This window comes from Scyliorhinus torazame, chromosome 16 (assembly GCF_047496885.1).
Source record: "Scyliorhinus torazame isolate Kashiwa2021f chromosome 16, sScyTor2.1, whole genome shotgun sequence".
NCBI classification, from domain to species: domain Eukaryota; kingdom Metazoa; phylum Chordata; class Chondrichthyes; order Carcharhiniformes; family Scyliorhinidae; genus Scyliorhinus; species Scyliorhinus torazame.
Genome location: NC_092722.1, coordinates 169272597 through 169299668, shown reverse-complemented (window position 1 = coordinate 169299668; position 27072 = coordinate 169272597). Strand labels below are relative to the sequence as shown.

General features: G+C 48.1%; 1 protein-coding gene across 2 annotated transcripts in view; it reads right to left on the bottom strand.

The window, feature by feature from the left end:
• atrnl1b (attractin-like 1b) overlaps nucleotides 1-27072 on the bottom strand; it is a 1392850-nt gene that overhangs the window by 937922 nt on the left and 427856 nt on the right. For both annotated transcript variants that reach the window (XM_072479459.1, XM_072479460.1), the window contains exons 17-18: nucleotides 18985-19173; nucleotides 4006-4221 (exon numbers count right to left, since the gene is read on the bottom strand). In XM_072479459.1, coding sequence (XP_072335560.1) covers nucleotides 4006-4221; nucleotides 18985-19173 — 405 coding nt within the window. The remainder of the gene's footprint in view (nucleotides 1-4005; nucleotides 4222-18984; nucleotides 19174-27072) is intronic.

Sequence of the window (27072 nt, the reverse complement as noted above, 5' to 3'; positions counted from 1 at the left end):
ACTGGTGAAGTCCTCCCATGTCTGTTTCAATCATTCTTGTCCCTCTAACTAACTCTGCTGTCTGTAATTAAATGTTGTTTATACCAGTTTGTAACTTAACCCAGCTCATGATTGTTCAGGAATGTGGCTAGTTCAGCTAAAAGCCATTTTGTGTCTTTTAGTATTGCTAGCTCAGCTAACAGCCATTTTGTGTCCTTTCTGATATTAGTAATTCTTAGGTTATAAAATCACAAGCATTGTTTATACGCTATCGATTCTTACAAATTGCCACTTATACAGGCATCTAAGCCAATGGTACCTTTTGTCTAAAAGCCTTCTTTCTGAATCTGACTTCAACAATCTCCCCTTTCGGTATGGGGGCTGACCCCTGGGTGTTTGGATCTTGGCTGCTGCGTGTGTGGTGTTGCCCCCTGCAATGTTCAGGCACAGTATCCAGGCATCACTGTCAGTTTGGGATGTTAGACAATGACTCCCACATGCTAAATGGCCCACCCACCCATGGGTTGTGTGAAGTGCTCACTTAACCATGATTGCCAATTCCCTGTTAGCAATAGCCTTCAGCCACACGGCTAGAGGCCTTGGCAGTAAGTGGGAATTATGGACGGTTGGTGGGGCAGGTGGGCAGGGACTTAGTTGCTCTCGGAATGGGTCCAGATGATCCAGGGGTTGACATGATGGTGCCATGTGCGGTTGCCCCCCCCCCCAATCCTCCGATGGCGGCCCACTCCTGCGGAGGGAACCCCACCCTCAGCCCGGTTCCCCCCCCCCCCCACCCTCCCCAGCCATGGTCCCCTACCCCCGCCGAGCACTTTGGTGGCAAGCCCAATGCCCCCTGGCTCTTTGACTGTGAGCAAAAATGGCTATTCACCTCCTTGGCTCGCCGCAGAAGTCTTGTGCCAGGTTCACGTTTTTAAAAAGGAGTACTAATCGGTACCAGCATGACTACTTGCTAGGGAAGCCGTTGGATCACGGGAGGCTGTTGGATGTGAGGCGGCTCCCTTTAATTGTATGAAAATAGAGCTTAAGTGCTGATAATTGGCTTCTCGTCACGCAAGATCACGATTTCGCCTATGGGAGTGGGCTGGTTGCATCGGCAACTGTCTGGCACATGGCATGGCTCTCATTTTCAGCCTCTCCCGCTATTCACCGGCTTCATTTTGCTTAAGTGAGAACGCAACAAGGCCGGAGAATCAAGCCCTTTGTCTTTTAATCATAAGCACAAACACAAGAATGTAAAAGGTCTGAATTAGCCCACGTTTGTAAAGCCCAAAATAAAATGTCTACTGTTTGATATAATTCCAGGATTGTTGAGCAAAGTTTACTCAATCAGAGTGCACTAATATTCACACAATAAACTTAAGATAATCAGTTCAGCTCGTAACATGATTTATTTATGTTTCCTAGAGGCAACATTCATTCATTCATAAGAACCTGAACTCTGCAAACAAAAAGTATATGTTCCAGACTTACATCTCTTTTTTGAATTATCAGGTTCTTGAGGAGCTAAAGATCCCTGTTACTTTACCTACAGCAATGTCTCAACCAACCAGAGTTGACTTTGCCAACCAATTCACCCCCTTCTCTCCTGTAGCATAACGTGTAGTGATCATTTGAAATTTTGCACTCTTGTGTTTGCCCTGATGAATGCAAAACAAAAACATGTCTCTCTTTTCAGCAAAATTAGAGTAATCTCTTCTGAACCCTGCTATCAGCCTAGTGAATCCATTTTGTATTTTATTCATGGTTCCAACAGCTTTCTATCACAAAATAGCACAAGGCACTCAACAATGATCTAACCAGACCATTGTTGGATGGTAAATTCGATGTACCAATATATAAATCCAGAATCTTGTTTGTCCTTCCTCTCAGGTTCACCTTGCAATGCTGCTTTAAACATTCTATATATTGTCCTGCTCCTTCGTTCCACTGAGAATGTTACTATTTCTAAGTAATTTCTATTCTTTGTTCATTCTCCTCCCCCCCACCCCTCCAGCTCCCCTCTTCTCCTCCACCAACAAAATATGCTTGCTGACATTTATCCACACTGCTGTTTTTGCCACATATCTCTGAACTCCCTTGCACTGTCTGTTTTCCTTCAGTCTCCAACATCCTTTCTCACAGCTTGCCAGTTTGATAGCATCAGCCAGAAATGATATCATTCCGTCTGTGTGTGCCTGAATTGTCTATGTACAAAGAGCACAGAGCTTCCAACACAGATCAGATATGACCTACCAATGTAGACAAACATTAATTTAGTCTTAGTTTAGCATTATATCCGTCAAGCATTATTCTACCCCACCATTACTTTACTGCTAATATTATGGGGCTTAATTTTCAGAACATGCCTTTTATGAGTTCATTATCACATGTTTCTGAAAAACATGTGCTGAGTTCACTTTGTCAATTTCCTCAAATAATTTGAGCAGGTTAGAATGACCTCCCATTTATAAATCTGTTTTGACATTCATATTTTCAAATGGGACATTTTTGAGACAAATATGAAACTGACCCTCATTATTTACCCAGGTGTAACTGACCTGCTAATAGGCAGGCTTTTAGACTCTCTACATGGGCTAATGATGTAATCCAATGCCATTTAGTGAGACAACATGAAATGATTGACATATTCCATAAAATGGTCCAGAAAAGTCAATAATACCATCTCCAATTTAACCACAAAATATCCTCAATAATTAGTTCCTATTCCTCTTTTTGCAGATCAAAGAAAGGGATATCTCAAAACTGTCAATTAACACATAGTGCTCTGGCTTTCATTCTCTACCATAGGGGATGGAACTTACTTACAACGTTAGAGTTGTATCATAAAACATACTCCTATTTACTGCATGGTAGCCCTTTAATCTTTAACTGTTATTCAATTGATTGTTGCTGCTGTTAATTCCCAAAATGGCAATTCATCAATTTTTCTTTTTAGGTCTGAAATGTTTCCTGAAATGGATGTGAACTTTAAATTTAGCTATTGTATCATCCCTAAATCAGTTTAGGGAAGGCTAGCTATGCTCAGAGTGGATACGTCACCTGGACCAAATGATTTATGTACCAGGTTGCTTAGGGAAGCAGGGTGGAAGGGCTTGCCATAATCTTCCTTCGATACAGAGAGGTGGCAGAAAACTGGAGAGTGGCAAATGTGACACCCTTATTCAAGAAAGTTAAGGACATTCATAGTAACTACAGTTAAACATTAGTGGTGGATGGGGAAGTAGAATCAATAATCGGGGGAAAAATCAACAAACACTCAGAGGTTTGAGTTAATTAAAGAAACACATCACAGATTTGTAAAAGGCAGACGATGCTTGACTAATCTAAACAAATGTTTTGATGAGCTACCAGAGAGGTTCATGAGGAAAAAGTAATATGTTCAACATGTAGAATCCACATAAAAACAAAGCACCATATAAAATGCCAGTTAATAAAAGTGAGGCTCATGGAGCAGGAGAGTCAGTCAGCTTGTGTATAAAATTGGATATAAAACGAGCCATAGTAAATGGTTGTTTCTCAGAAAAGAGGATGGCAGACAGTGGTGCAATATATGTCTTGCAGATCGGAATACAGAGAGCAAAATTTCAAATAGACATGCAGGACAAAAAGCGAAGGGATGGAACTGATTGGACTGTTCTACAGAGAGTGGCATGGACTCTAGAGGCTGAAATATCTTCTTCTGTGCCATCATAATTCTATGATATACAATTCTTGTTAGGTTGGGCTTCAATATGCATTAGTTTCCCAAAATTTGAATTAAGGTCAATTTAGACTGCAGAGGTATTTAATTCACTCAAAGTAATTTCATATTAAAACAAAGGCAGAAACTGCATCGCTATCAAAAAATAAACATTTACACTAAAACAATGAACTAAAATCAAAGTTTTGTTCATCTAGTAACAGCATTAATAGGACCTATAATATTTTTAAAAATCAATTTAGCTGTTTTCATAGTTAATTATTTCAAAAGTACATTTTTACTATTTTTTGTTAACATAAAACTACCTGGACACTGAATGAAAGCCCATTCATTGTTTTTCTCTTTTGGACAAAGATCCGTATCAAGTATCATTTCTTGGGTATTCTTCGCAGATTTCATTGGTCCTCTTGAAGAGCCTTCTATGCATTGTCCCTTTCCTGTGTTAGTGGGGTCATTGCACCAACCACAACCAGGATGTTCCAAACATTGTCCACATGTACGAAGTCCAGAACAATTTTGAGCTACACACAAAGAAAAATACAGGGAAAATGATCAAATGTGAACTTAAATTAAAAAATCACAGACACAGCATTCAGATGTAGTTAAATAGAATGCTGACAAATGATAAGCTCAAATGAATCTTCCATCAGCTAGACCATTTTGTCAACTCAGCGGGAGTGAAGTTTTAAAGTGAAATGGTTACACAATAAATGTTTATCAAATTATTGGCATTTTGTGCAATTTTCATAAATTCATTTTTTATTTTACTGACAGCATGCCTTATCTCAGAGTATTACTTTCCATTATCATTCCACAATAGATCTCTTCATTTTTAATGTAGTCAGGAGATCTTTCAGATATTAATAATGTACACGCAATCCTACAGTTAAATTTCTCATTAAATGCACTCTTAAGAATAGGAAATTCAATTGAACTTCCCCCAGTATTAGCTTTGGTGTCAATATTCATTCTCACACTATACATCACATAAACAGTTGGAGTTTAGAAAGCAAGCTTTAATAAAAACCATTAGCTTTCAAATTTTGATGGAAAACATATGTGGACAAATAATGCTAAACCAACCTGAGCAACAAAACAAAAACAGCTAAATTGACAACCATGAAAACAAATAGTGGTGGTTAATTTGGAGATAGATGCAGATTTTCAAAGTGATTGCATCAGATTTCATTGTGTTCATTGCAAAGAATAAAATAATTGAAGGAGCTAAAAGTGACATAGTAGATAATTTCAAGTAGCACAGATCTGCTATTAGACACCACTGTTTTGAAGTGAATGGTCATTCAATTGCAGGAAATTGGCATTGCAATTGACTGCACTCAGATACAATTACTTATATTTAAGCAACAGTAAAGGAACCATCCTCAACTTTTGATCTGCTTTGGCAGATTCAATATGTAGTTATCTAATCAAGACACCAATGTCATTGAGTCAATTTGGCTTTATATTATGTCATGCTCTGTTTGAATTACTGCTATTAATTAACTAACTGGATGTTCCAGTGTTCAAAACATGTGTCGATGATTGTGTATTTTAAAGTATTAATCCAGCACAATCTTGCTATATTATTAAGTACTACAAATGCTGAAAGCACCAACATCTTTACAAAGTGAGGCATTAGTTTATCTTTGTCAGTACAACAAGCCCAGAATTTGTTGGAGTTGATCTTTTGAAGAGTTTGGCTTTTTTCCCTTCATCCTTCAGCTCCAATTAATTTTATGCTGCTAATTACTGGAGGTAGATTTAATGGAAGTGCAAAGCCAACAGAACTGATAACCTAATTCTTTAAACAACTACATTTAAGGACGATAATGGTGAGAAAGCTCAGGTAGCTCTGGTTAAACAAAGTAGGTGGGATTCTCCGATCCTCCATGCCGAAATCGCATTCGGCGCGGGGACGGAGAACGGGGCGTCAGACCCACGGCTGGGTCCGATGCCTTCCCGCGATTCTCCGCCGACCGGTCGGGGGCCAATTCACTTAACGAGGCCTCACTGGCTTCCCGCCCCGAATGCCGGCACGCCAGCTGATTTGCCGGGACTGCGCTCACCAGCACCCCGCTAACAAGGTCGAGCAGCAGTTAGGCTGCACTTGCTCAGCCAGCTCGCAACAATGCCGCCGAGGAAACTGGCCCAAAGGTTCGGGGATGCTGACCTGGGGAAACTTCTGGACACGGTGGAGGCCAAGAGGGATGTCCTGTTCCCCCGAGGGGCCTGGAGGGTGAGCCACAAGGTAGCCAGTGCTGGCTGAGATGAGCAGTTAGCACTGTGACCAGGGCAATGTGACCAGGACCACTGGCCTCCAGTGTCGGAAGGAGGTCAATGACCTATACCGGGCAGCCAGGGTGAGTATACACCAACGTCCCACCCCCAAAACCCCCCAAGGGAGCATCCGCCTAGGAGACTCCCAACCTTCTCTCCATCCCCGTCCCCCTTCAGCAGTCCCTCCATCCATCCCTCCAACCCTCCCTCCATCCCAACCCTCCCATCACCACCCTCCCCCCCCCCCCCCACCCCCAAATTGTGAACCACGCATGTGGCTAACGATGCCCTCGCTATGTCCGCTCAGGAAAAGCTCTCCCGGTTTGATCCCAGCCCCGGGTCACTGTCTGTGTGGAGTTTGCACATTGTCCCCATGTCTGCGTGGGTCCCACCCCACAACCTAAAGATATGTAGGTATGGTGGATTAGCCATGCTAAATTGGAAAAAAAATAGAATTGGGTACTCTAAATAAATTTTTCGGAAAGTTCTAAAACAATGTTCAAGAGAAAAGTTAAAGTAAAGTCACCACAGTCCCAGATGACCATAGTCTGTTTTCCCCTTTGAGGGGGAGAGCTGACTTTTGGTGATTTAACCTGAGGATCACCACACCTCTGGCAGTGGGCAAGGTTGAGAAGGCGGGCCTTCATGAATAACCTCAGCTGGTTCAGGAATTGAACCTGCGCACGCTATTGGTCTCGCACTGCATCACAAACCAGATGGCCAGCCAACTGATCTAAACCAACCAAGATAACTGTCCAAGATAACTGTGCAATGAATGTTTACAACTTTTTTCTAAATTGTAATTGCACAAAATACTATATGTACTGGCCATTTTTCTAACTCTTACAAGATTCAAGGTTACATGTCATTTTAGAACTGTCACAATGAAAATCATTTTAGGTGCGAGGGGAAAACGGAAAATCTAAAAGATTAGAAATCTACAACATACGGTCATTTCTATGTCACATCACTGTGTTGGCATGTGACATGTCAGCAATGTTCCCTGTCACTGCAGTACTTATTACAAAAGATTTGTCTTTTGATGAAGAAAAGGTTTTCAACATTAATCTTTTCAACATATGCTTGAATGAAAAGTTTTCGAAAGGAATTCACTCTTCACAAAGCATGCAGTTTGCCGCGATGGTTTATTTAACAACCTGTCTGAGTTCAATTTCAATTACGTGTTGAAAAAAGGCCAGTGGCCATCAAATTAGTGTTCTACCAATTTATTCATAGATTGTTTAATTCTGTAATCAATAGCCACACTGCACTTATTTACTAATTTCTTATAGATAGAACACTGAATTAGGTTACAGACAAGGTCAGGAGTGGACTGAAACCCTTGTACCCTTTACATCCATATTTAGTGTGGCTTTTGGAAAGAAAGATGTGTGTGCTTCTTTGCCTGCAGAATGTGTGGACAATTCAGAGAACAGCAGCAAGCTTTTATGGTTTTAAATTAAGAGGGTTGTTTAATCATGTTTTCACCCAGAGCAGGCTAGGGCGGTCAAGTCAAGTCCCATTGACCCAGAGTCACAACACAATTGAGTTCACCAATTATTCTCAGAAAAATACCCAAAGTCTTTGGCCCTTGGCTGCCCAATAATTACAGTCACCAGGTATGTAAGTTTAAACACAATTACTTTTTATTTATAACAAGGGTTATAATCAAAAATGCAGCAAATACAACTGGTTAACTATCATCTAATTCCCCACTTTAATTACCCCCACCACCCTCTACACACGCACACACCGAAGAACCACAGAGGGAAAAAGTGGCGTGAAAATAATAAGTAAAAGGAAAAAAGAGTCTTTGTTCCAGATGGCTGTTTTTAAGCAGACCTTCCTTCAAAGTAAGCTTTCAGCTCCAGGTCTCTTTTGCAGCCTGTAATGGTTTCACTGGAGATTCATTCATTCAGGTTCTCTGTAGGTTCAGGAATACATCAAATCACAGCCTTTCTGGAGAGAGAGAGGAGAGGGAACAGATCTTTGTCCCTGTGTCTAGGTTTCAACTCTGCTTCTCTTAGGTCTCCGGAAATCATTCCACTCAGGCAGGATCCAATCTCCAACTGTTACTGAGCAGAATATGGCCTTTCGTCCAAATCAATGACCACCATCCAGCCAATCAGACCAAGTCCCACTCCATCTCTCAGGTGTCACAAAGTCTGGGTGTTGCTGTCCAAAGCTAGCAGCACCACATATTATGTTGTAACTTCTTGAATTCATCATTCTCTCTGTTGCTTGACTTAAAGATACATGTCCATGAAGCATCCACAGATCAAACATTATAATGGCAAGAATAGAAAAAGGGGAAATAAGGGAATGAACAGGAAGGACCCTTACAACATGCAGACTTGGTGCACGCACACACACAAACACACATAAACACATGTTCAAGAAATTGATATATTTAGAGAGAATAGTGTAATTCGACAAGTTGCAAACAGAAGAACAGTTCATAGTTCCCGTGTCCGGCTCATTGTAGGAGAACAGTCGCTGCAGGCCTGGTAAAGAAAGGAGTCTTCTCCACTCTTAAATTCTAATTTAGATGAGTTCAACTGTCAGGATGGTTGCAGGATTCTCTCGAAGAGATGAATGTTCAGCAGGTTGCGAATTGAGGTATTTGTGGTTTTCGTATTGGGAGTCCAATTTCTTTACAGACGAAAAAGAATCCAGAATCCCTGCAGTGCAGACGAAGGCCATTCAGCCCATAAGTCTGTACTGACCCTCCAAAAGAGCACTCTACTTGGCCCACTCTCCCGCTCTCTCCCAGTAACCCCACACAATCCACCTAACCTGCACATATTTGGACACTAAGAGGCAATTTAGCATGGCTAATCCACCTAACCCGCACAAATTTGGACTGTGGGAGGAATCTGGAGCACTGGGTGGAAACCAAAGCGGACACGGGGATAACGTGCAAACTCCACACAGTCACCCAAGGCCAGAATCAAACTGGGTTCCTGACACTGTGAGGCAGAAATTCTAACCGCCATGCCACCGTGCCATGGTCTTGTAGTTAGGAATCAAGCAGGTAGGCTTACGATATAGCAGCCTTCAAGTTCTTAAAGGCAAAGATGACACGGCCTTTTCCTGCAGCTGATGTTTTTTGTGGTGCTCTCTGCAGACTGCCTAGGTTATTAGGTAATAAAGGATTATGATGTTAGAGGCTAGTTTTTGACGCAAGATTAATTGTTATTGTGCTCTCAGAATGGTTTAAAGCTGAAAGCCATTGCTGTACAATAGAGATAGATGGGGGTGGGGTGTCATCCCCACTTGTGGATAACACGTGCTCCTTTTGTTGAATTTCAAACCTGGAGTTCTAGAACTCAATTGATTATGAGTTTGGAGTAGACTACACATAATAGATGATGTGAATCTATCAGAGGGGTGCTGTGTGGGTATGTCCATCCAAAGGACAGTATCATACTGATTCAAATGGGAACTTTACAGAAGCTTGATGTAGTCTGTGTTGACCCTAGTCACCAGATGCCCGGCAGCCATCTCAGCTACCTGGTTAGCCTCCACTTAAAAAATTACAAGATAGTGCTAGAAGCTACCATACGAGCACAGACCATGATGAAAATGAGGACATGTCTTAAATTGGCATTGCACAGCACACATTAGCTATGATTATCACCTAAACTTTGAACCAAAAATTAACTCAAAGTAAAGGTTCAAACAACAGAAAATTAAAGCACTAGATCATTAATTGAATACATAAATAAGTTCCTCAGACATGTGTGTCAGAATTATTAAATGTAATGATTACAAAAATATCAAAAGTGTACAGCTTACATGAAATACCTAAAACACTGATGTCTTAGGGGGAGTATTTGTTCAGGGAGATGTCCAAAGATGTGCAGGTTAGGTGGATTGGCCATGCAAAATTGGCCCTTCGTGTCCGTAGTATCTGAAGTTTAGTTGGGGTTACGGGGATAGGGTGGGGGAGTGGGCCTCGGTCAGGTGCTCTTTCAGAGGGTCGGTGCAGACTCAATGGTCGAATGGTCTCCTTTGCACTGTAAGGATTTTATAATTCTATGAGTGGTCGGGGAGTGTTTAAACTAAAATGGCAGGAGGATGGGAACCTATGCAAAGAGTCAGAGGAGGGGGAAACACAGACACGAACAAAAGAAAGGGGAGTAAGAAAGTGATAGGTAGAAAAATCAAGGGCCAGAATCAAACAAAACCACAGTGAAAAATAATGGAACGGGAGAATTGGAGAATTGACGAGATGGTGGCTGAGTGGCTATGTCACAGGGATAGTAGCTGATGTCCTGAAGTCAGAGGTTCAAATCCCATCATGTCAAAAAATTTGAAAGTAAAATCTGGAATAATAGCATCCGTGAAACTATCATCGATTGGTTATTTTTAAAAATCTGATTCACCAATGCCTTTCCTTTATTTCACTAGGTTGATCCCAGAGTTGAGGGGATTAGATTATGATGAGAGGTTGAGTAGACTGGGGTTTAGAAGGATGCGGGGGGATCTTATTGAAACACATAAAATTATGAAGGGAATAGATAGGATAGATGCGGGCAGATTGTTTCCACTGGTCGGGGAAAGCAGAACTAGGGGGCATAGCCTCAAAATAAGGGGAAGTAGATTTAGGACCGAGTTTAGGAGGAACTTCTTCACCCAAAGGGTTGTGAATCTCTGGAATTCCTTGCCCAGTGAAGCAGTTGAGGCTCCTTCTTTAAACATTTTTAAGAAAAAGATAGATACCTTTCTAAAGAATAAAGGGATTAAGGGTTATGGTGTACGGGCCGGAGAGTGGAGCTGAGTCCACAAAAGATCAGCCATGATCTCATTGAATGGCGGAGCAGGCTCGAGGGGCCAGATGGCCTACTCCTGTTCCTAGTTCTTATGTTCTTTAGGGAAGGAAATTTGTCATCCTTATCTGGCCTGGTCTACATATGATCCCAACTTGCAGCAATGTGGTTGACTCTTAGGGGCTGCACAGTAATACTGTGCTTAGCACCGTTGCCTCCCAGTGGCAGGGACCCGGGTTCAATTTCAGCCTTGGGTGACTGTGTGTGTGTGGAGTTTGCACTTTCTCCCAGTGTCTCCGTGGGTTTCCTCCAGTTGCTTTGGTTTCCTCCCACAGTCAAAAGATGTGCAGGTTAGGTGGGATTACAGGGATAGGTTGGGGGAGTGGACCTTGGTGGAGGTTGTATATACACCCCAAACTATAGCGATGTTGAGAATGGCATTAAACAGGAAATTAGAGCCGCATGCTATAAAGGAAAAAGTGTAATTATACTTTAATCTGCATATAGTAGGCAAATCAAAGTAGTGACAACACCGTAGAGGAGGAATTCCTGGAGTATATCTACACACTCCTCGCCGAGGATGGGCTTTCCGGACCAATATGTTGAGGAACCAACTAGAGAACAGGCTATCCTAGGCTGGGTATTTTGTAATGACAAAGGAATAATTGGCAATCTAGTGGGATGAGGCCCATTGGGAATGAGCGATCATAATATGATAGAATTTTTCATCAAGGTGGAGAGTGAAGTAGTTGATTCAGAGGCTAGCTTCCTGAATCGAAATAATGGAAACTACGATGATATGAGGCTCAAATTGCCTATGATGGATAAGGGAATGTAACTTAAAGGAATGAAGGTGGATAGTCAATGGCAAACATTCAAAGATGGCACGGGTGAACTGCAACAATTATTCATTCCTGTCTAGCATAAAAATAAAACGGGAAAGGTGACTTACAAGGGAAATTGGAGATGGTATTAGTTCCAAGTGAGAGGCATTCAAATTGGCCAGAAAAAAAACAGCAGACCCGAGGAATGGGAGCAGTTTAGAATTCAGCAAAGGAGGACAAAGGGATTTATTAAGGTGGGAAAATAGAGTATGAGGGTAAACTTAGGTGGAACATAAAAACTGACTGTAAAAGCTTCTATTGGTGTGTGAAGAGATAAAGATTTGTGAAGACAAATGTCGGTTCCCCACAGTCAGAAACAGGGGAATTTATAATGGGGATAAAAAAATGGCTGACCAACTGAATACATACTTTAGTTTTGTCTTAGAATCATAGAATCCCCACAGTGCAGAAGGAGGTCATTTGGCCCATCGAGTCTTCACAGACACTCTGAACGAGTACCCTACCAATGCCCACCAGATCACCCTATCCCTATAATCCCATAACCCCACCTAACCTTTTTGCACTACGGGCAATTTAGCATGGCCAATTCACCACTTCCGCATGTCTTTGGACTGTGGGAGGAAACCGGAGCACCTGGAGGAATCCCACACAGACATGGAGAGAATGTGCAACCTCCACACAGACAGTCACCTGAGGGTGGAATTGAACTCGGGTCCCTTGCGCTGTGTGGCAGCAGTGCTACAACTGCCGAGAATGACCCTGCTATTAAACAGAACTCTGCTTGATCTTTGGGCCTCGTCGAGGAATGCTCCGCTGAAGCCCCACTTAGATCCATTTCCTGTACTATCAAGCTCACCTCGTCAGTGCAGGAAGAGATCGGGGCGCCTCAGATCTCTAGGCCCACGCCACTGATCACTGAGCCCCCCACCATCACCTCCAGACCCCCCAAACCCAACTTACCAATTAGGGGCTCCTCAAACCCCGCACCCCACCTCATAAGGGAAGGGCACTCCCCGGTCTGATCCCCAGACCGGGCAAGATGCCACCTGAACACATCCAGCCTGTCACCGCGGCAGTGCCCCCTTGGCACCCTGGTAGTGCCACCTTGGCACCCTAGCAGTGCCATGATGACATCCAAGTGGCACTGCCAGGATGCCCAGGTGGCAGTGCTACAGTCCCAGTTGGCATCGGGAGTGCTAGGTTACCACCCTGTCCAGAGCCCAACCATCCATGGGCCCCCAATCACCTGGGAGATCCCCAAGTGTCATTACGCCTGGTTCATGTGTGTGGAAATCAGTGCTAAACGGTGCCCGGGGTTCTGAGGCGAGGCTTTTAGGTGTCTTGGGTAACTCTGGCATGAACATACTTAAGTGACCTTAAGTGCACACTTAAATATGCAATTATGGATCCTGCCCATTGAGGGCGCGATCCAAATTATGCTGCCTCTCGAGATTTTGTTCGATCTCGCAAGGAGTAACGAGCGTTGTAAATCTTGGCAAGAGGTCTCTTGTGAGATTTACCGGCCTCGTCACGTCCTGAGTCGGGTGCGACGAGGCCGTTAGATCTTGCCCATAACTCTCATTCAACAGGATTTTGCCAGGGATTAAAAATTATAGGAATGAGATATGTCTTAAGAAACTGTGGCTACTTACCCTGGAGCAAAGACGACAAAAGGGAATTTCATTAAAGCTTTTATAGTGTGACTATGGATGATTCTGCTGATTGGGCAGTTAGTGACTGGGTCAATTTAAAATGGTCACAAAGTGAGAGGAAAATTGCTGTTCATGTAAAAAACGTTTATGAGAGGATGGAAGATGTTTCCACAGGAAGTGATTGAGGCACAGATAATTATATTTTTAAAAGAGAAAATGTTGACATATTTTAAGTGGAGGGCGAAACACAACTATAGGGGAAAAACAGGATAGTGGGTTTGGTTTAAACTTGCCCCAAAATGTGCCGGCACAGACAAAATTAGAATAAACTTCTCAGTGTAAAATATTGGGATTCCTAACTTAACATTGTGGTTGCATTTCTGAAAAATGCATCTTTAAACAAAACAACGTCAAGTAAATCAGATTTTCCCAAATACAGCTAATGTGAAATCTCTCGCTCTTTTGGATATTTCTCATCAGAAAAAAATGAAAATATTCAAGTGAAATACTGCATATTCTTAAATTCATACATTGCTAAATGAAATAACGCTTAAAATAGAATAGACTTATAAACATAAAAGAAATATAAATGTAAAGAATTTACACCCTCCAGTCGCCTGGTTTCTGCATGACCGAGCTCCATCTAGTGGCAGAAGAGTGTGTCAGTGCTAACCAGCTCTTATTGGTGTTGGCAGACTTGGGGTGGGGAGCGGAGGAACTTTAGAGACTTTAACGCAAAGAGCTAGGGGCGGATGCAGGTGACAATTGTGGAGAGCAATACAAGGAGGGACCAGCGCAAGTTGTGGAAACTGACTGAGGTTGCCACCTGCAGTGCATCATCAACATTTGGGATGCATAGGCCACTGAAAAGGAGCATTCTGGCAAATGACACTTTAGCAAACTTTGCAACGTTACAAAGATATATGTTCCCCATTTTTTTCAGTGACATTATAACAAAATAACATTGACTTTTAACGTGGGGAATTACTGTACCTTTATAAGGATTAGGAATCCTGATTTTTTTTTTTGCTCTACAGTCATAGATTCTTTGAAATTCCATATTCACGCAAGGAGTTTTTTTTTAGACGTTTGAAAGAAACATAGCCAATGTTAAAAAATCATTCACATAGACATGGACCAAGACATTAGTCCACTTCAGCTTCATTCAGAGTTAATATCCTGCTGGATAGCATATAATAACATTATTGGTGAGCGGCGGGAGTGGCCGGGTCAGCAAGAGTCGGCTGACTCACGGGAGTGCAATGGTAGGAGCAATGCTGCTAGGGGGAGACCTAGCTGGGGGGGGGGGGGGGGGGGGGGGTGGGAACCGGGTTGCTGCTGGAATGGCCAAGGGGGAGCCTGGAGTCTGCAGAGGAGGTCGGGGCGGGGGTCTGCCGCTGGGGAACGGGAAGCACGGGGGGCGCGGGCACGTGGGCTGGCCTAGAAAGGGTTATGGCTAATCGGCGGGCAGCCCCCTGATCCGGCTGATAACCTGGAATGCAAGAGGCCTGAACGGGCCGGTCAAACGGGCCCATGTGTTCGCGCACCTGAAGGGGCTGAAGGCAGATGTGGTCATGCTCCAGGAAACGCATCTGCGGGTGGCAGATCAGGTAAGGCTAAGAAAGGGGTGGGTAGGGCAGGCGTTCCATTCGGGATTGGATGCAAAAAATCAGGGGGGGGGGGGCGATTTTGGTGGGGAAGCGGGTGTCGTTTGAGGCGTTGAGCATCGTGGCAGACAATGGAGGTAGGTATGTGATGGTGAGTGGTAAGCTGCAGGAGGTGCGGGTGGTCTTGGTAAATGTATACGCCCCGAATTGGGACGATGCGGGGTTCATGCGGCGCATGTTGGGCCGGATCCCGGACTTGGAGACAGGGGGCTTGATAATGGGGGGGGACTTCAACATGTGCTGGATCCGGCATTGGATCGCTCTAGGTCTAGGATGGGCAGGAGGCCGGCGGCGGCCAAGGTGCTGAGAGGGTTTATGGACCAGATGGGAGGAGTGGATCCGTGGAGCTTTGCGACGCCGGGGGCAAGGGAATTCTCATTCTTCTCCCATGTTCATAAGGCCTACTCTCGGATTGACTTTTTTGTAATGAGCAGGACGCTGATTCCGAGGGTGGAGGACACGGAGTATTCGGCGATAGCCATCTCTGACCATGCCCCGCATTGGGTGGACCTCAAGCTGGGGGAGGAGAGGGACCAGCGCCCGCTGTGGCGCTTGGAGGTGGGGTTGTTGGCGGACGGGTCCAGGGGTGTATAAAAAGGTACCTGGAGCCAATGATAATGGGGAGGTGCAGGTAGGGGTGGTCTGGAAGGTGTTGAAGGCAGTGATCAGAGGTGAGCTGATCTCCATTAGGGCCCACAGAGAGGAGAAGGAGAGGAGAGAGAAGGGGAGGCTAGTGGGGGAGATGGTATGGGTGGATAGGAGGTATTCAGAGGCCCCCGAGGAGGGCCTACTCAAGAAGCGACGAAGCCTCCAGGCCGAGTTCGACCTGTTGACCACCAGGAAGGCGGGGGTGCAGTGGTGGAAGGCGCAAGGGGCGCAGTACAAGTATGGAGAGAAGACTAGCCGGATGCTGGCACACCAGCTTCGGAAGCGGGAGGCAGCGAGGGAGATCGGGGGAGTTAATGATGGAGGGAGGAGCACGGTGCAAAGTACGGTGGGTATTTATGGGGTCTTCAGGGACTTTTACAAGGGACTGTATCGGTCTGAGCCCCCATCGGAGGAAGGGGGGATGGGTCGCTTTCTGGACCGGCTGAGGTTCTCGAGGGTAGAGGAGGGGCAGGTGGCGGGGCTGGGGGCACTGGTTGGGTTGGAGGACCTGGTCAAGGGACTGGGGAGTATGCAGGTGGGGAAGGCACCGGGGCCAGATAGGTTCCCGGCGGAATTCTATAGGAAGTATGTGGACCTGTTGGGCCCGCTGCTGGTAAGGACTTTCAACGAGGCAAGGGAGGGGGGCGTCCTGCCCCCGACGATGTCTAGGGTGCTGATTTCTCTAATTCTGAAGCGGGACAAGGACCCCGTGCAGTGCGGATCGTATAGGCCGATTTCACTCCTTAATGTGGATGCAAAACTGCTAGCAAAAGTATTCGCCATGAGGATTGAGGACTGTGTTCCGGGGGTCATACACGAGGATCAGACGGGTTTTGTGAAAGGGAGGCAGTTGAATACCAACGTACGTAGGCTCATGAATGTAATTATGATGCCGGCGATGGAGGGGGAGGCGGAGATAGTGGCGGCTATGGACACGGAGAAGGCCTTTGATAGGGTGGAGTGGGGTGGTGTTGAGGAGGTTTGGGTTCAGGGAGGGGTTCGTCAGCTGGGTGAGGTTGCTGAACGAGGCCCCGGTGGCGAGTGTGGCCACGAATAGGAGGAGGTCGGAATATTTCCGGCTTTACCGAGGGACGGGGTGTGCTCTATCCCCCTCTGCTCTTTGTGCTGGCGATTGAGCCCCTGGCCATGGCTTTGAGGGAGTCTAGGAACTGGAGGGAGTTGGTGCGGGGGGGGCGAGGAACACCGGGTATCGTTGTATGCGGACGATCTGCTATTGTATGTGGCAGACTCGGTGGGGGGAATGCCAGAGGTGATGAGGATCCTTAGGGAGTTTGGGGATTTCTCCGGGTATAAGCTCAACATGGGGAAGAGCGAGCTGTTTGTGGTGCACCCGGGAGACCAGGAAAGGGGGATTGGTGAGTTTCCGCTAAAAAGGGCAGAAAGAGGTTTTAGATACCTGGGGGGTCAGAAGGCTCGGAGCTGGGGGGCCCTGCATAAGCTCAACTTAACGAGGCTGGTGGAGCAAATGGAGGAGGAGTTCAAAAGGTGGGATATGCTGCCGTTCTCCCTGGCGGGTAGGGTGCAGTCGGTTAAATTGACGGTGCTCCCGAGGTTTTGGTTTTTGTTTCAGTGCCTCCCCATCCTGATCCCTAAGGCCTTCTTTAAGCAGGTTAACAGGAGTATTATGGGGTTCATATGGGCGAAGAAGACCCCAAGGGTGAGAAAGGTGTTCTTGGAGCGGAGCAGGGACAGGGGGGGATAGCGTTGCCAAACTTATGTGGGTACTATTGGGCTGCCAACGTGGCGATGATACGTAAGTGGGTAATGGAGGGGGAGGGGCGGCGTGGAAGAGGCTGGAGATGACGTCCTGTGTGGGCACGAGCCTGGGGGCGCTGGTGACAGCACCGCTGCCACTTCCTCCAACGAGGTAACACCACAAGCCCGGTGGTAGTGGCGACCCTCAAAATCTGGGGGCAATGGAGACGCCACAGGCGGGAGGTGGGGGCTTTGGTGTGGTCCCCGATATGGGAGAACCGTCGGTTTGTCCCGGGGAAAATGGATGGGGGATTCCTGAGTTGGCACAGGGCAGGTATTAGGAGGATGGGGGACCTGTTCATCGACGGGAAGTTTGCGAGCCTTGGCGAGCTGGAGGAGAAATTCGGGCTCCCCCCTGGAATGCTTTCAGATATATGCAGGTAAGGGCGTTCGTTAGGCGACAGGTGGTGGAGTTTCCGCTGCTGCCGGCGCGCAGGGTCCAGGACAGGGTGCTTTCGGGGGTGTGGGTTGGAGGGTAGGATCTCGGCAACGTATCAGGTGATGCAGGAGGAGGAGGAGGCCTCGGCGGAGGAGTTAAAAGGTAAGTGGGAGGAGGAGCTGGGTGTGGAGATCGACGAGGGTATGTGGGTGGATGCCCTGAGAAGGGTAAACTCTTCCTCCTCTTGCGCGAGGCTCAGCCTGATAAAATTTAAGGTGCTGCACAGGGCGCACATGACCGGGGCAAGGCTAAGCCGTTTTTTTGGAAGTGAGGACAGATGTTCGGTGTTCGGGGAGCCCAGCAAACCACATCCACATGTTCTGGGCATGTCCAGCATTGGAGGAGTTCTGGAGGGGCGTAGCGAGGACGGTGTCAAGGGTAGTGAATTCCAGGGTTAGGCCTAGCTGGGGGCTCGCACTATTTGGGGTGTCGGATGAGCCGGGAATGCAGGAGGCAAAAGAGGCCGGTATTCTGGCCTTTGCGTCCCTGGTAGCCCGGTGAAGGATTCTGCTTCAGTGGAAGGATGCGAGGGTCCAGGACCCCATTGCTTTATGGTATCGAATGAATCGTGGTAATCTACAATAAAATCATGTCAACATAATAGAATTATTTGTCAACCATGGGAATACAGGTAAAGTAAATAACAACTTCTGAGCCCATTCTGTTGTGAACTGTTGGCTTTGGATCAAAAGGTGTCTATATTTATCTTTGATGTTGCTTCAGAAAATAAGCAGATTCAGTATTCGGATTTTAACTCAAAAAATCTTACAAATTGTCCATTTTTAAACATGAAAAGCTAAAGTTTTGTGAAACTAAGAATCATATTTGCAGTATTTTCTCGTGCCAATTTTATCCTCACCTTTCCTAACCAGGTTAGCTCTTTGCTATAGGGCAATTACACAGGCATCAGACATACTCTCTCGCCTCATCAGCTGATCATATTTCACACATGGTTATTGTTAATTTACCATCACAGTTGGGTGTGATCTAGTTCTCTGACAATATCTGGACACACATGCTTCCAGCACAGGTTATTGGATCACTCCCAAGTGGCAACCTGGTCAATTGTATCCGCATTGAGAGGACGGAGAGGCCAATCATTGTATCCCACCATGAGATCATCGACATTACTTCATTAATTAATTAATTTGCTGAGTAATCAGGAGATCCTTGTGAACCAGTTTTTAAAAAAATAATCAAATACTTACAAAGACAGCTCACTGTCTGCCACTCCATGCACTGTCCATATGGGAAAGAAATTACGTATGTATTGGAATCCACACAACGCTTTGCACTGCTGCACCACATGCATTCCACATTCTGGCTTGTGCAATTTGAACAAGTTGTTCTGAGGGAGCAAGGAGTCTTGCATGGTCTAGCACTCTGATTTGGACTGACTGCGAAAGAAAATAATGTCAGTGATTTAAAATTACTTATGGAGTCATAGAATTTTACAGCACAGAGACCCTTCAGCCCATTGTGTCTGTGCTGACGATCAAGTACCCATCTATTTTAATCCAATTTTCCAGCTCTTGGGCTGTAGCCTTGTATGCTGTGGTGTCTCAAGTGCTCATCTGAGTGCTTCTTAACAATAATAACTTAACAATGATTATAGCACTTTTCAGTTAAATATCAATTGCATGCACATTAATACGACATGATCCTTTGTCGCAAAAGCTTTCTGCAGTTACATAAATGTTTTGAATTTTTACTGTAATCATATTATGCAGTGTAAGAAGACTTACAACACCAGGTTAAAGTCGAACAGTTTTTTTTTCGAATCAGTAGCTTTCGGAGCGCAGCTCCCTCATCAGGTGAGTGAGCTGATGAAAACGCTGCGCTCCAAAAGCTAGTGATTCGAAACAAACCTGTTCGACTTTAACCTGGTGTTGTAAGACTTCTTACAGTCCCCACCCCAGTCAAACGCCGGCATCGCCACATCATACTATACATGACCATTTGTACAAACTTAATGGAAAATTCTAGTAGACTGAACCATAAACATATATTCTGAAAGTAGGAACTTGCAGAAGAGCTGTGAAGTAACACCTTGTATTTTAATCAATGCCTGGTAACTGGTTAACCTGACATTAAATTTTACAATTTTGCAATATAATTAAACAGCTTGAAAAAAAATCTACTGATTGCAGAGGAATCAGAATGTAGCAGGACTTATACAAATAAAAATGTATTGTCTGGAGAGCAAGCAATAAGAACTTGAGACTTTATTCAACATAGTTAAAAATTGTCAAAGTTATCAGGTAGAAGTACCATGCATCTGTTGAACATTAAAACTTAAATATGCTTTCCTTTGCTTCTGAAGGTTCAAATTTAAACCAGTTTGACAGAGCAGTGAATCTTTTGGTCAAGAAGGCAGCTCACCACCACCTCCCAATTTGGGATGGGCAAAAAATGCTGGTCTAGCCAACAAATCTGCTTCCCATGAACGACTGAAAAATGGTTGTGTGGTCTGGCAATGCAATTAAAAATCTGCACAAGATAGTAAGAAAATTAAGCTAATTTGTGTTTATTGATGTACTAAGTACAGTAAAATTTATAAATTAAGGACACTCAGGAGGCTTTCATCTCTTTTTTGCAAAATGGTTACTGTATGTACAGTAAACTGGATGAACCAAATATCTCAGTCTATATCTCCTGAAGTGCAAGTCTTTTTTAGCCCTCACCTAGGATTGTGCATAATTTTGGAAGCCCATCATTTGGAAGAAATATCAGTTCATTTTCCGTTATTTGTGATTCCCAGTTTATTGCCATTGTTTTTCCACTGGGAGAGGAAGAAAGGACATGAGCATGGAATCAGCTAAGTTGGCAGCCTGCACAGAGCAAGCTGGCTACTGTCGGGCTCAGGAGATCCCGGGCGGGATTCTCCAATAATGGGGCTATGTCCCCACGCCGGCATGAAATGCGGCACCAGCCACTCCGGCGTCAATGGTCCCCGATAATGGGGAATGCTCTCCTAGGGGGGTAGGTCGGTGCCGGAGTGGTCCCCGCAGCTCTAGCCGGCACGGAACGGCCGGCGTGATTCCGCGCATGCGCAGAACGGCCGCCGTGGTTCCACGCAGGAATGGCTGGCGTGATTCCGCACATGCGCGGGGGTTCCCTTCTCCACGCCGGCCCCCAGGCAATATGGCGGAGCCCTACAGGGGCCCGGTGCAGAGGAACATAGGCCCCCATGGAACCAGCCTGCCCGCAGATCGGTAGGTCCCGATCGCGGGCCAGGCCACCGTGGGGGCCACCCCCGGGGTCAGATCCCCCCACTTCTCCCTCCAGGACGGTCCCCACAGACACACCTTCCAGGTCCCGCCATGTGGGACCCGAGTAACCCACGCCGGCCAGCTCCCCACCGAGGAGGAGTAGCACTTAAACGGTTCCTGCAGAGCAAACACAGTTCGAGGAGACCAGCCCCACGATTCGGAGATGCCAACCTGGCCAGATAGTTGGACGCGGTCGAGACCAGACAGGACTCCTTGTTCCCTCGAAGAGCTCGAAGGGTCAGCCACAGGGCAGCCAGTATGGTCTGGGAGGAATTGGCAGTGGCCTTCAGCTCTGGGACCAGGACCAGCACCCAGTGCCGTCAACGACCTCCAAAGACCACATGGGTGGGTTGGCACGGGCTCCCTGGCACCGCCCCAGCACCGTACCGTGCCCCTGCCCACCCACCTCCATCAGTGTCGCCTACGCTGCCCGCTCCCCATCCCCCCACATACTCCCCATTCCCCCTCCATACTACCCATCCCCACCCCCTCGCCCCGGCGATAAACAAATCGTGTATCTCACGGTGCCTCATTTGTGTTCCCGCAGGAGAAGTTGGCCCACAACAGACGGGAGAGAGCCCAGATGGGGCGTGAGGTTCCGGACATAAGAGTCCTCACCCCCTACAAGGAACAGGCCTTGGAGGTCACAGGGGTGGCATTGGTCACTGATGTAGAGATTGGCGTATGGCGTAGAGGTGAGGGTCCACCAACCCCCACCCAGATGACCTGTCACACGAGTTGTTCATGGCAAACAGACTGACCAATCCCTCCCACTGACCACATGTCCATTCTCCTGCAGGATCTCCATCCGACCGTGTGGGCCCATCCGGTGTGGTTACAGGGGCACCCCAGCCCCTGCCTGCCTGGCCGACCGACCATCCATAACTGTAGAGGCCTCTGGCCGTGCGGCAGAAGGCTATTGCTAATAGGGAATTGGCAATCAAAGTTAAGTGAGCACTTCATACCTCCCAAGTGGATTCCTGTGGGTAGGCATGCCACTTAGCATGTTGGAGTTATTGCCTAGCATCCTAATCAGACCGTGATGGCTGGACACTGTGCTTAAACACTGCAGGGACCAGTACCACGGGCGTAGCAGCCAAAATCCGAACACCCAGGGGCTGGGCCCCAGCACCAGGGATATTTCCGAGATCGTGGGTGGGTGTGTGCACCGGTGAGGGGACCAGCACCCAGTCCAGACACCGAGCGGGTGTCTGAGACGGAAACACTGAAATTACTCAAAATGCAGTTAGATGCCATTGGGAGTTAATGGGCTTGAATGGATAACTGACATTTTCTCACCCTTGACAATTCTTACATTTAAACAGATTCAGTGTCCAAGATCCTTAGATAAATAGTATATGGATTCGATTGATGCGATATTCATGCCAACATGAAGGAAAATATTTCCATATATGGCAGCCAACAGATCTACACAAACACACACAATGTATACACTGCTGCACAAAGTAATCACTATTTAATATGAATGGACAATTTGACAGGAACACCAAACAAATCCTGCGTTTTAGATATTTTCAATGTCAACTGTCTAATTATGATTCAAAACTGTATTTCCAATTTCCTATGGACAAAGTGGTAATGTTATTAAATTAGAACAAAATTAGAGTTGGAATGGTGCATTGTCAAGTGAGAAAGCTTTGAAAAAATATTTGAAAATAGTTCAAAGTTTTGAAGTGTAAGTCTGTCCTCTAGAGTACAAAAATGAAGCTTTAAATGTTAGTCCAATATATTGTTGAAAGCATATCAGGCATATTACAATTTGTCATGATTTTGGTTCTCATGAGCACTTTCTGAAGAATCTCCAAAACAGATTGTGAGTGGTAAATTGTCACATCTTTCAGGTAAATTTTGGTTCTGCCAGGCCCACTCAGCTCCTGACCTCATTCCATCCTTGGTGCACAAAAGAGCTGAACAAGTGAGATGAGAGTCACTGCCTTTGACATCAAGTCAGAACTTGACCAAGTATGGCATCAATGAACTCTAGCAAATCTGAAGTAACTGGGAATCGGGGAAATCTCAACACTGGTTGGAGTCACACCTAGCACAAAGAAAAATGGTTGTGAATATTGGAAGTCAATCAATTCAGTCCCAACACAAGGGGTTCCTCAAGGTAATATCCAAAGCCCAACCATCTTTAACTGTTTCATCAATTAGCTTCCTTCCATCATAATTATAATAGGGGCAGCACAAGTGGATAGCACTGTGGCTTCACAGCGCCAGGGTCCCAGGTTCGATTCCCCGCTGGGTCACTGTCTGTGCGGAGTCTGCACGTTCTCCCAGTGTCTACGTGGGTTTCCTCCGGGTGCTCCGGTTTCCTCCCACAGTCCAAAGACGTGCAGGTTAGGTGGATTGGCCATGTTAAATTGCCCCTAGTGACGAAAAAGGATAGGGGGGGTTATTGGGTTACGGGGATAGGATGGAAGTGAGGGCTTAAGTGGGTCGGTGCAGACTTGATGGGCTGAATGGCCTCCTTCTGCACTGTATGTTCTATGTTCTATAAGGTCAGACGTGGGAATGTTCACGGATGAGTGCACAATGTTCAGTACCATTGGCTTCTCCTCCGATATTGAAACAGTCCGTGTTCATATGCAGCAAGACCTGGGCAAGATTCAGGTTTGGGCTGATAAGTAGCAAATAATATTCATGCCACACAAGCGCCAGGCAATGACCATCTCCAATAAGAGAGAATCTGACCATCTCCCCATGATATTCCAATGGCATGACCATCACTGAATCCCCCATCTCAGCATCCCAGGGGCTACCATTGCCCAGAAATCGAACTGGACCAGCCATATAAATACTGTGACTGCAAGAGCATGTCAGAGGATGGGAATCCAGCAGACAGTAACCCACATCCTGACTTCCCAAATCCTGTCCACTCTCCACATGCACAAGTGTAATTGAATATGTTCCACTTGCCAAAATGAGCGTAGCAAAAACAGCACTCAAGAAACTTGATATAATCCAGGGCCAAGCAGCCTGTTTGATTGGCACCCCATCCACAACCTTAAACATTCACTCCCTCCACCACTGACACAGTGGCAGCAGTGTATACCATTTAGAAGATGCACTGCAGAAATTCACAAAGGTTCCTTCAACAGCAACTTCCAAACCTGTGATCTCTACCTTCTAGAAGGACATGAGCAGCAGATGCTTGGGAACACCGCCACCTACAAGTTCCCCTCCAAGTCACACACCATCGTGACTTATAACTATATTGCCATTCCCTCACTGTCCCTGGGTCAAAATCATGGAAATCCCTTCTGAACAACACTGGGGGCGTCATTCTCCGATCCCCCGCCGGGTCGGAGAATGGCCGTTGGCCGCCGTGAATCCCGCCTCCGCCCCCGCCGAAGTCTCCGAAGGGAGAAAAGTCGGCGGGGCGTTAATGGCGCCGCTGCCGCGGAGAATGTCACGGGTCTGCGCAAGGCAGCCGATTTTCGGCCTGCCGATATTCTCCCTTCCGGATGGGCCGAAGTCCCGTCGACGTGATGCCCGTTCACGTCGACGTGAATCAAACCTCCTTTTCATCGGCGTGACCCGGTGCTCCAGGCTCACGCCGACCAGCGAGGAGGTGAGTGACGGCCTGGGGGGTTGGCTCTGGGCAGGAAATGGCGTGGCCGCAGACTGATTGCGTGAGGAGAGGTGTGTCTCGGCTTGTGTGTGTGTGTGTGTGCGGCGGGGGGGGGGGGTGGTTAGAGTAGGCTGGGCTCCGGGGGAGTGCCGGGAGGGGGTCCGTGCTGGGGTGGAGGTTGGGGGTTGGGGGGGGGTCCGTGCCGGGGGGGAGGTTGGGGGTTGGGGGGGGTCTGTGCTGGGGTGGAGGTTGGGGGTTGGGGGGGGTCCGTGCCGGGGTGGGGGTTGGGGGGGGTCCGTGCCGGGGTGGACGTTGGGGCGGGGGTCCGTGCCAGGGTGGAGGTTGGAGGGGGGGTCCGTGCTGCGGTGGAGGTTGGGGGTTGGGGGGGGTCCGTGCTGGGGTGGAGGTTGGGGAGGGGGTCCGTGCCGGGGTGGAGGTTGGGGGGGGGGGTCCGTGCCGGGGTGGAGGTTGGGGGTTGGGGGGGGTCCGTGCTGGGGTGGAGGTTGGGGAGGGGATCCCTGCCGGGGTGGAGGTTGGGGGGGGTCCGTGCTGGGGCGGACGTTGGGGGTTGGGGGGTCCGTGCTGGGGTGGAGGTTGGGGGTTGGGGGGGGTCCGTGCTGGGGTGGAGGTTGGGGAGGGGGTCCGTGCCGGGGTGGAGGTTGTGGGGGGGGTCCGTGCTGGGGTGGAGGTTGGGGAGGGGGTCCGTGCCGGGGTGGAGGTTGGGGGGGGGGTTCGTGCCGGGGTGGAGGTTGGGGGTTGGGGAGGGGGTCCGTGCCGGGGTGGAGGTTGGGGGGGGGGTCCGTGCTGGGGTGGAGGTTGGGGAGGGGGTCCGTGCCGGGGTGGAGGTTGGGGGTTGGGGGGGGTCCGTGCTGGGGTGGAGGTTGGGAGTTGGGGGGGGGTCCGTGCCGGGGTGGAGGTTGGGGGTTGGGGGGGGTCCGTGCTGGGGTGAAGGTTGGGGGTTGGGGGGGGGGTCCGTGCCGGGGTGGAGGTTGGGGGTTGGGGGGGGGTCCGTGCTGGGGTGGAGGTTGGGGAGGGGGTCTGTGCCGAGGAGGGTGATGGGAGGGCAAATGAGTTGGTCCACCTGGCCAGGTGCCAGCCTCCAACAGTTGGACCCATGCGGTCCATGCCACCTGGCTGTGGGGAGGAGGGGATATGGGCAATGATGACATGTCGTCGTTCCCCTCCCCCCCACCAGGCCGTCATGTTTTCAGACCATCCAGCGATGTTGGCCGCCGTGGTGGCAGCCGCTCATGTCTATGTTGCCGTGGATGAGGAGGAGGAGGAGGAGGAGGAGGAGGAGCGTGCCAGAGAGGCGGCGCAGGCTGCCGCAGAGGGGCAGACGGCAGCCGCCCAGGCTGGAGGGACACCTGACCGACAGGACGAGGAGGGGGAGGAGGACGTCGCGGCCCCACGGCAACGGAGGCACCCGAGGGCGCCCCGTGTGTACCGGCCCCGGCAGTCATACCAGGACCTCACGGACCGGGAATGCAGGAGGAGACTCCGGATGAGCCGGGAAACCGTGGCACACATCTGCCACCTGCTGGCACACCTGTCACCGCGTGGCACTGACGGGGGACACCCTCTCCCCGTGTCCGTCAAGGTTACGGTGGCCCTGAACATTTATTCCAGGCACCGAGTGGGGACCTGTCCGGCATATCGCAGACATCGGGGCATCGGTGCATCCGGGCAGTGACAGATGCCCTTTATGCCATGGCGCACCGCTACATCCGCTTCCCCGTGGACCGGGCCAGCCAAGATGCCCGGGCCGTGGGCTTCTCTGCCGTTGCCGGGTTCCCCATGGTCCAGGGCGCGATCGATGGGATGCACGTCGCCGTGCGGCCACCTGCAGATAACAGGGCCGTGTTCACTAATAGGAAGGGGACCTATTCGATGAACGTAAGGTGGTCTGCGACCACCGCATGATGATCCTGCACGTCTGCGCCCGTCACCCAGGCAGTGTACACGACTCATTCGTGTTGTCGCGGTCATCCATCCCCGGCATGTACGAGGGACGCCATCCCCGGCTGAGGGGCTGGTTGCTGGGCGACAGGGGCTACCCATTGCGATCGTGGCTGATGACGCCTATACGGAGGCCACGCAATGAGGCGGAGAACCGCTACAATGATGCCCATGTAGCGACAAGGGGAGTGATCGAGAGGTGCTTTGGCGTGCTGAAGATGCGTTTCAGGTGCCTGGACCTCTCTGGGGGCGCCCTCCAGTATCGGTCAGATAGGGTCGGCCGCATCATTGTGGTGTGCTGCGTCCTGCACAACATAGCCCAGCAGAGGGGCGATGTGCCGCAGGCAGAGGAGGGCGGAGTGGAAGAGCAGCAGGAAGAGGCGCAGTCCTCCCCAGATGAGGGGGATGGGGGCAATGGTCAGGGCAGACGGGGTAGACACAGGCGGGTGGCTGTCCACCGTTACCGGCTG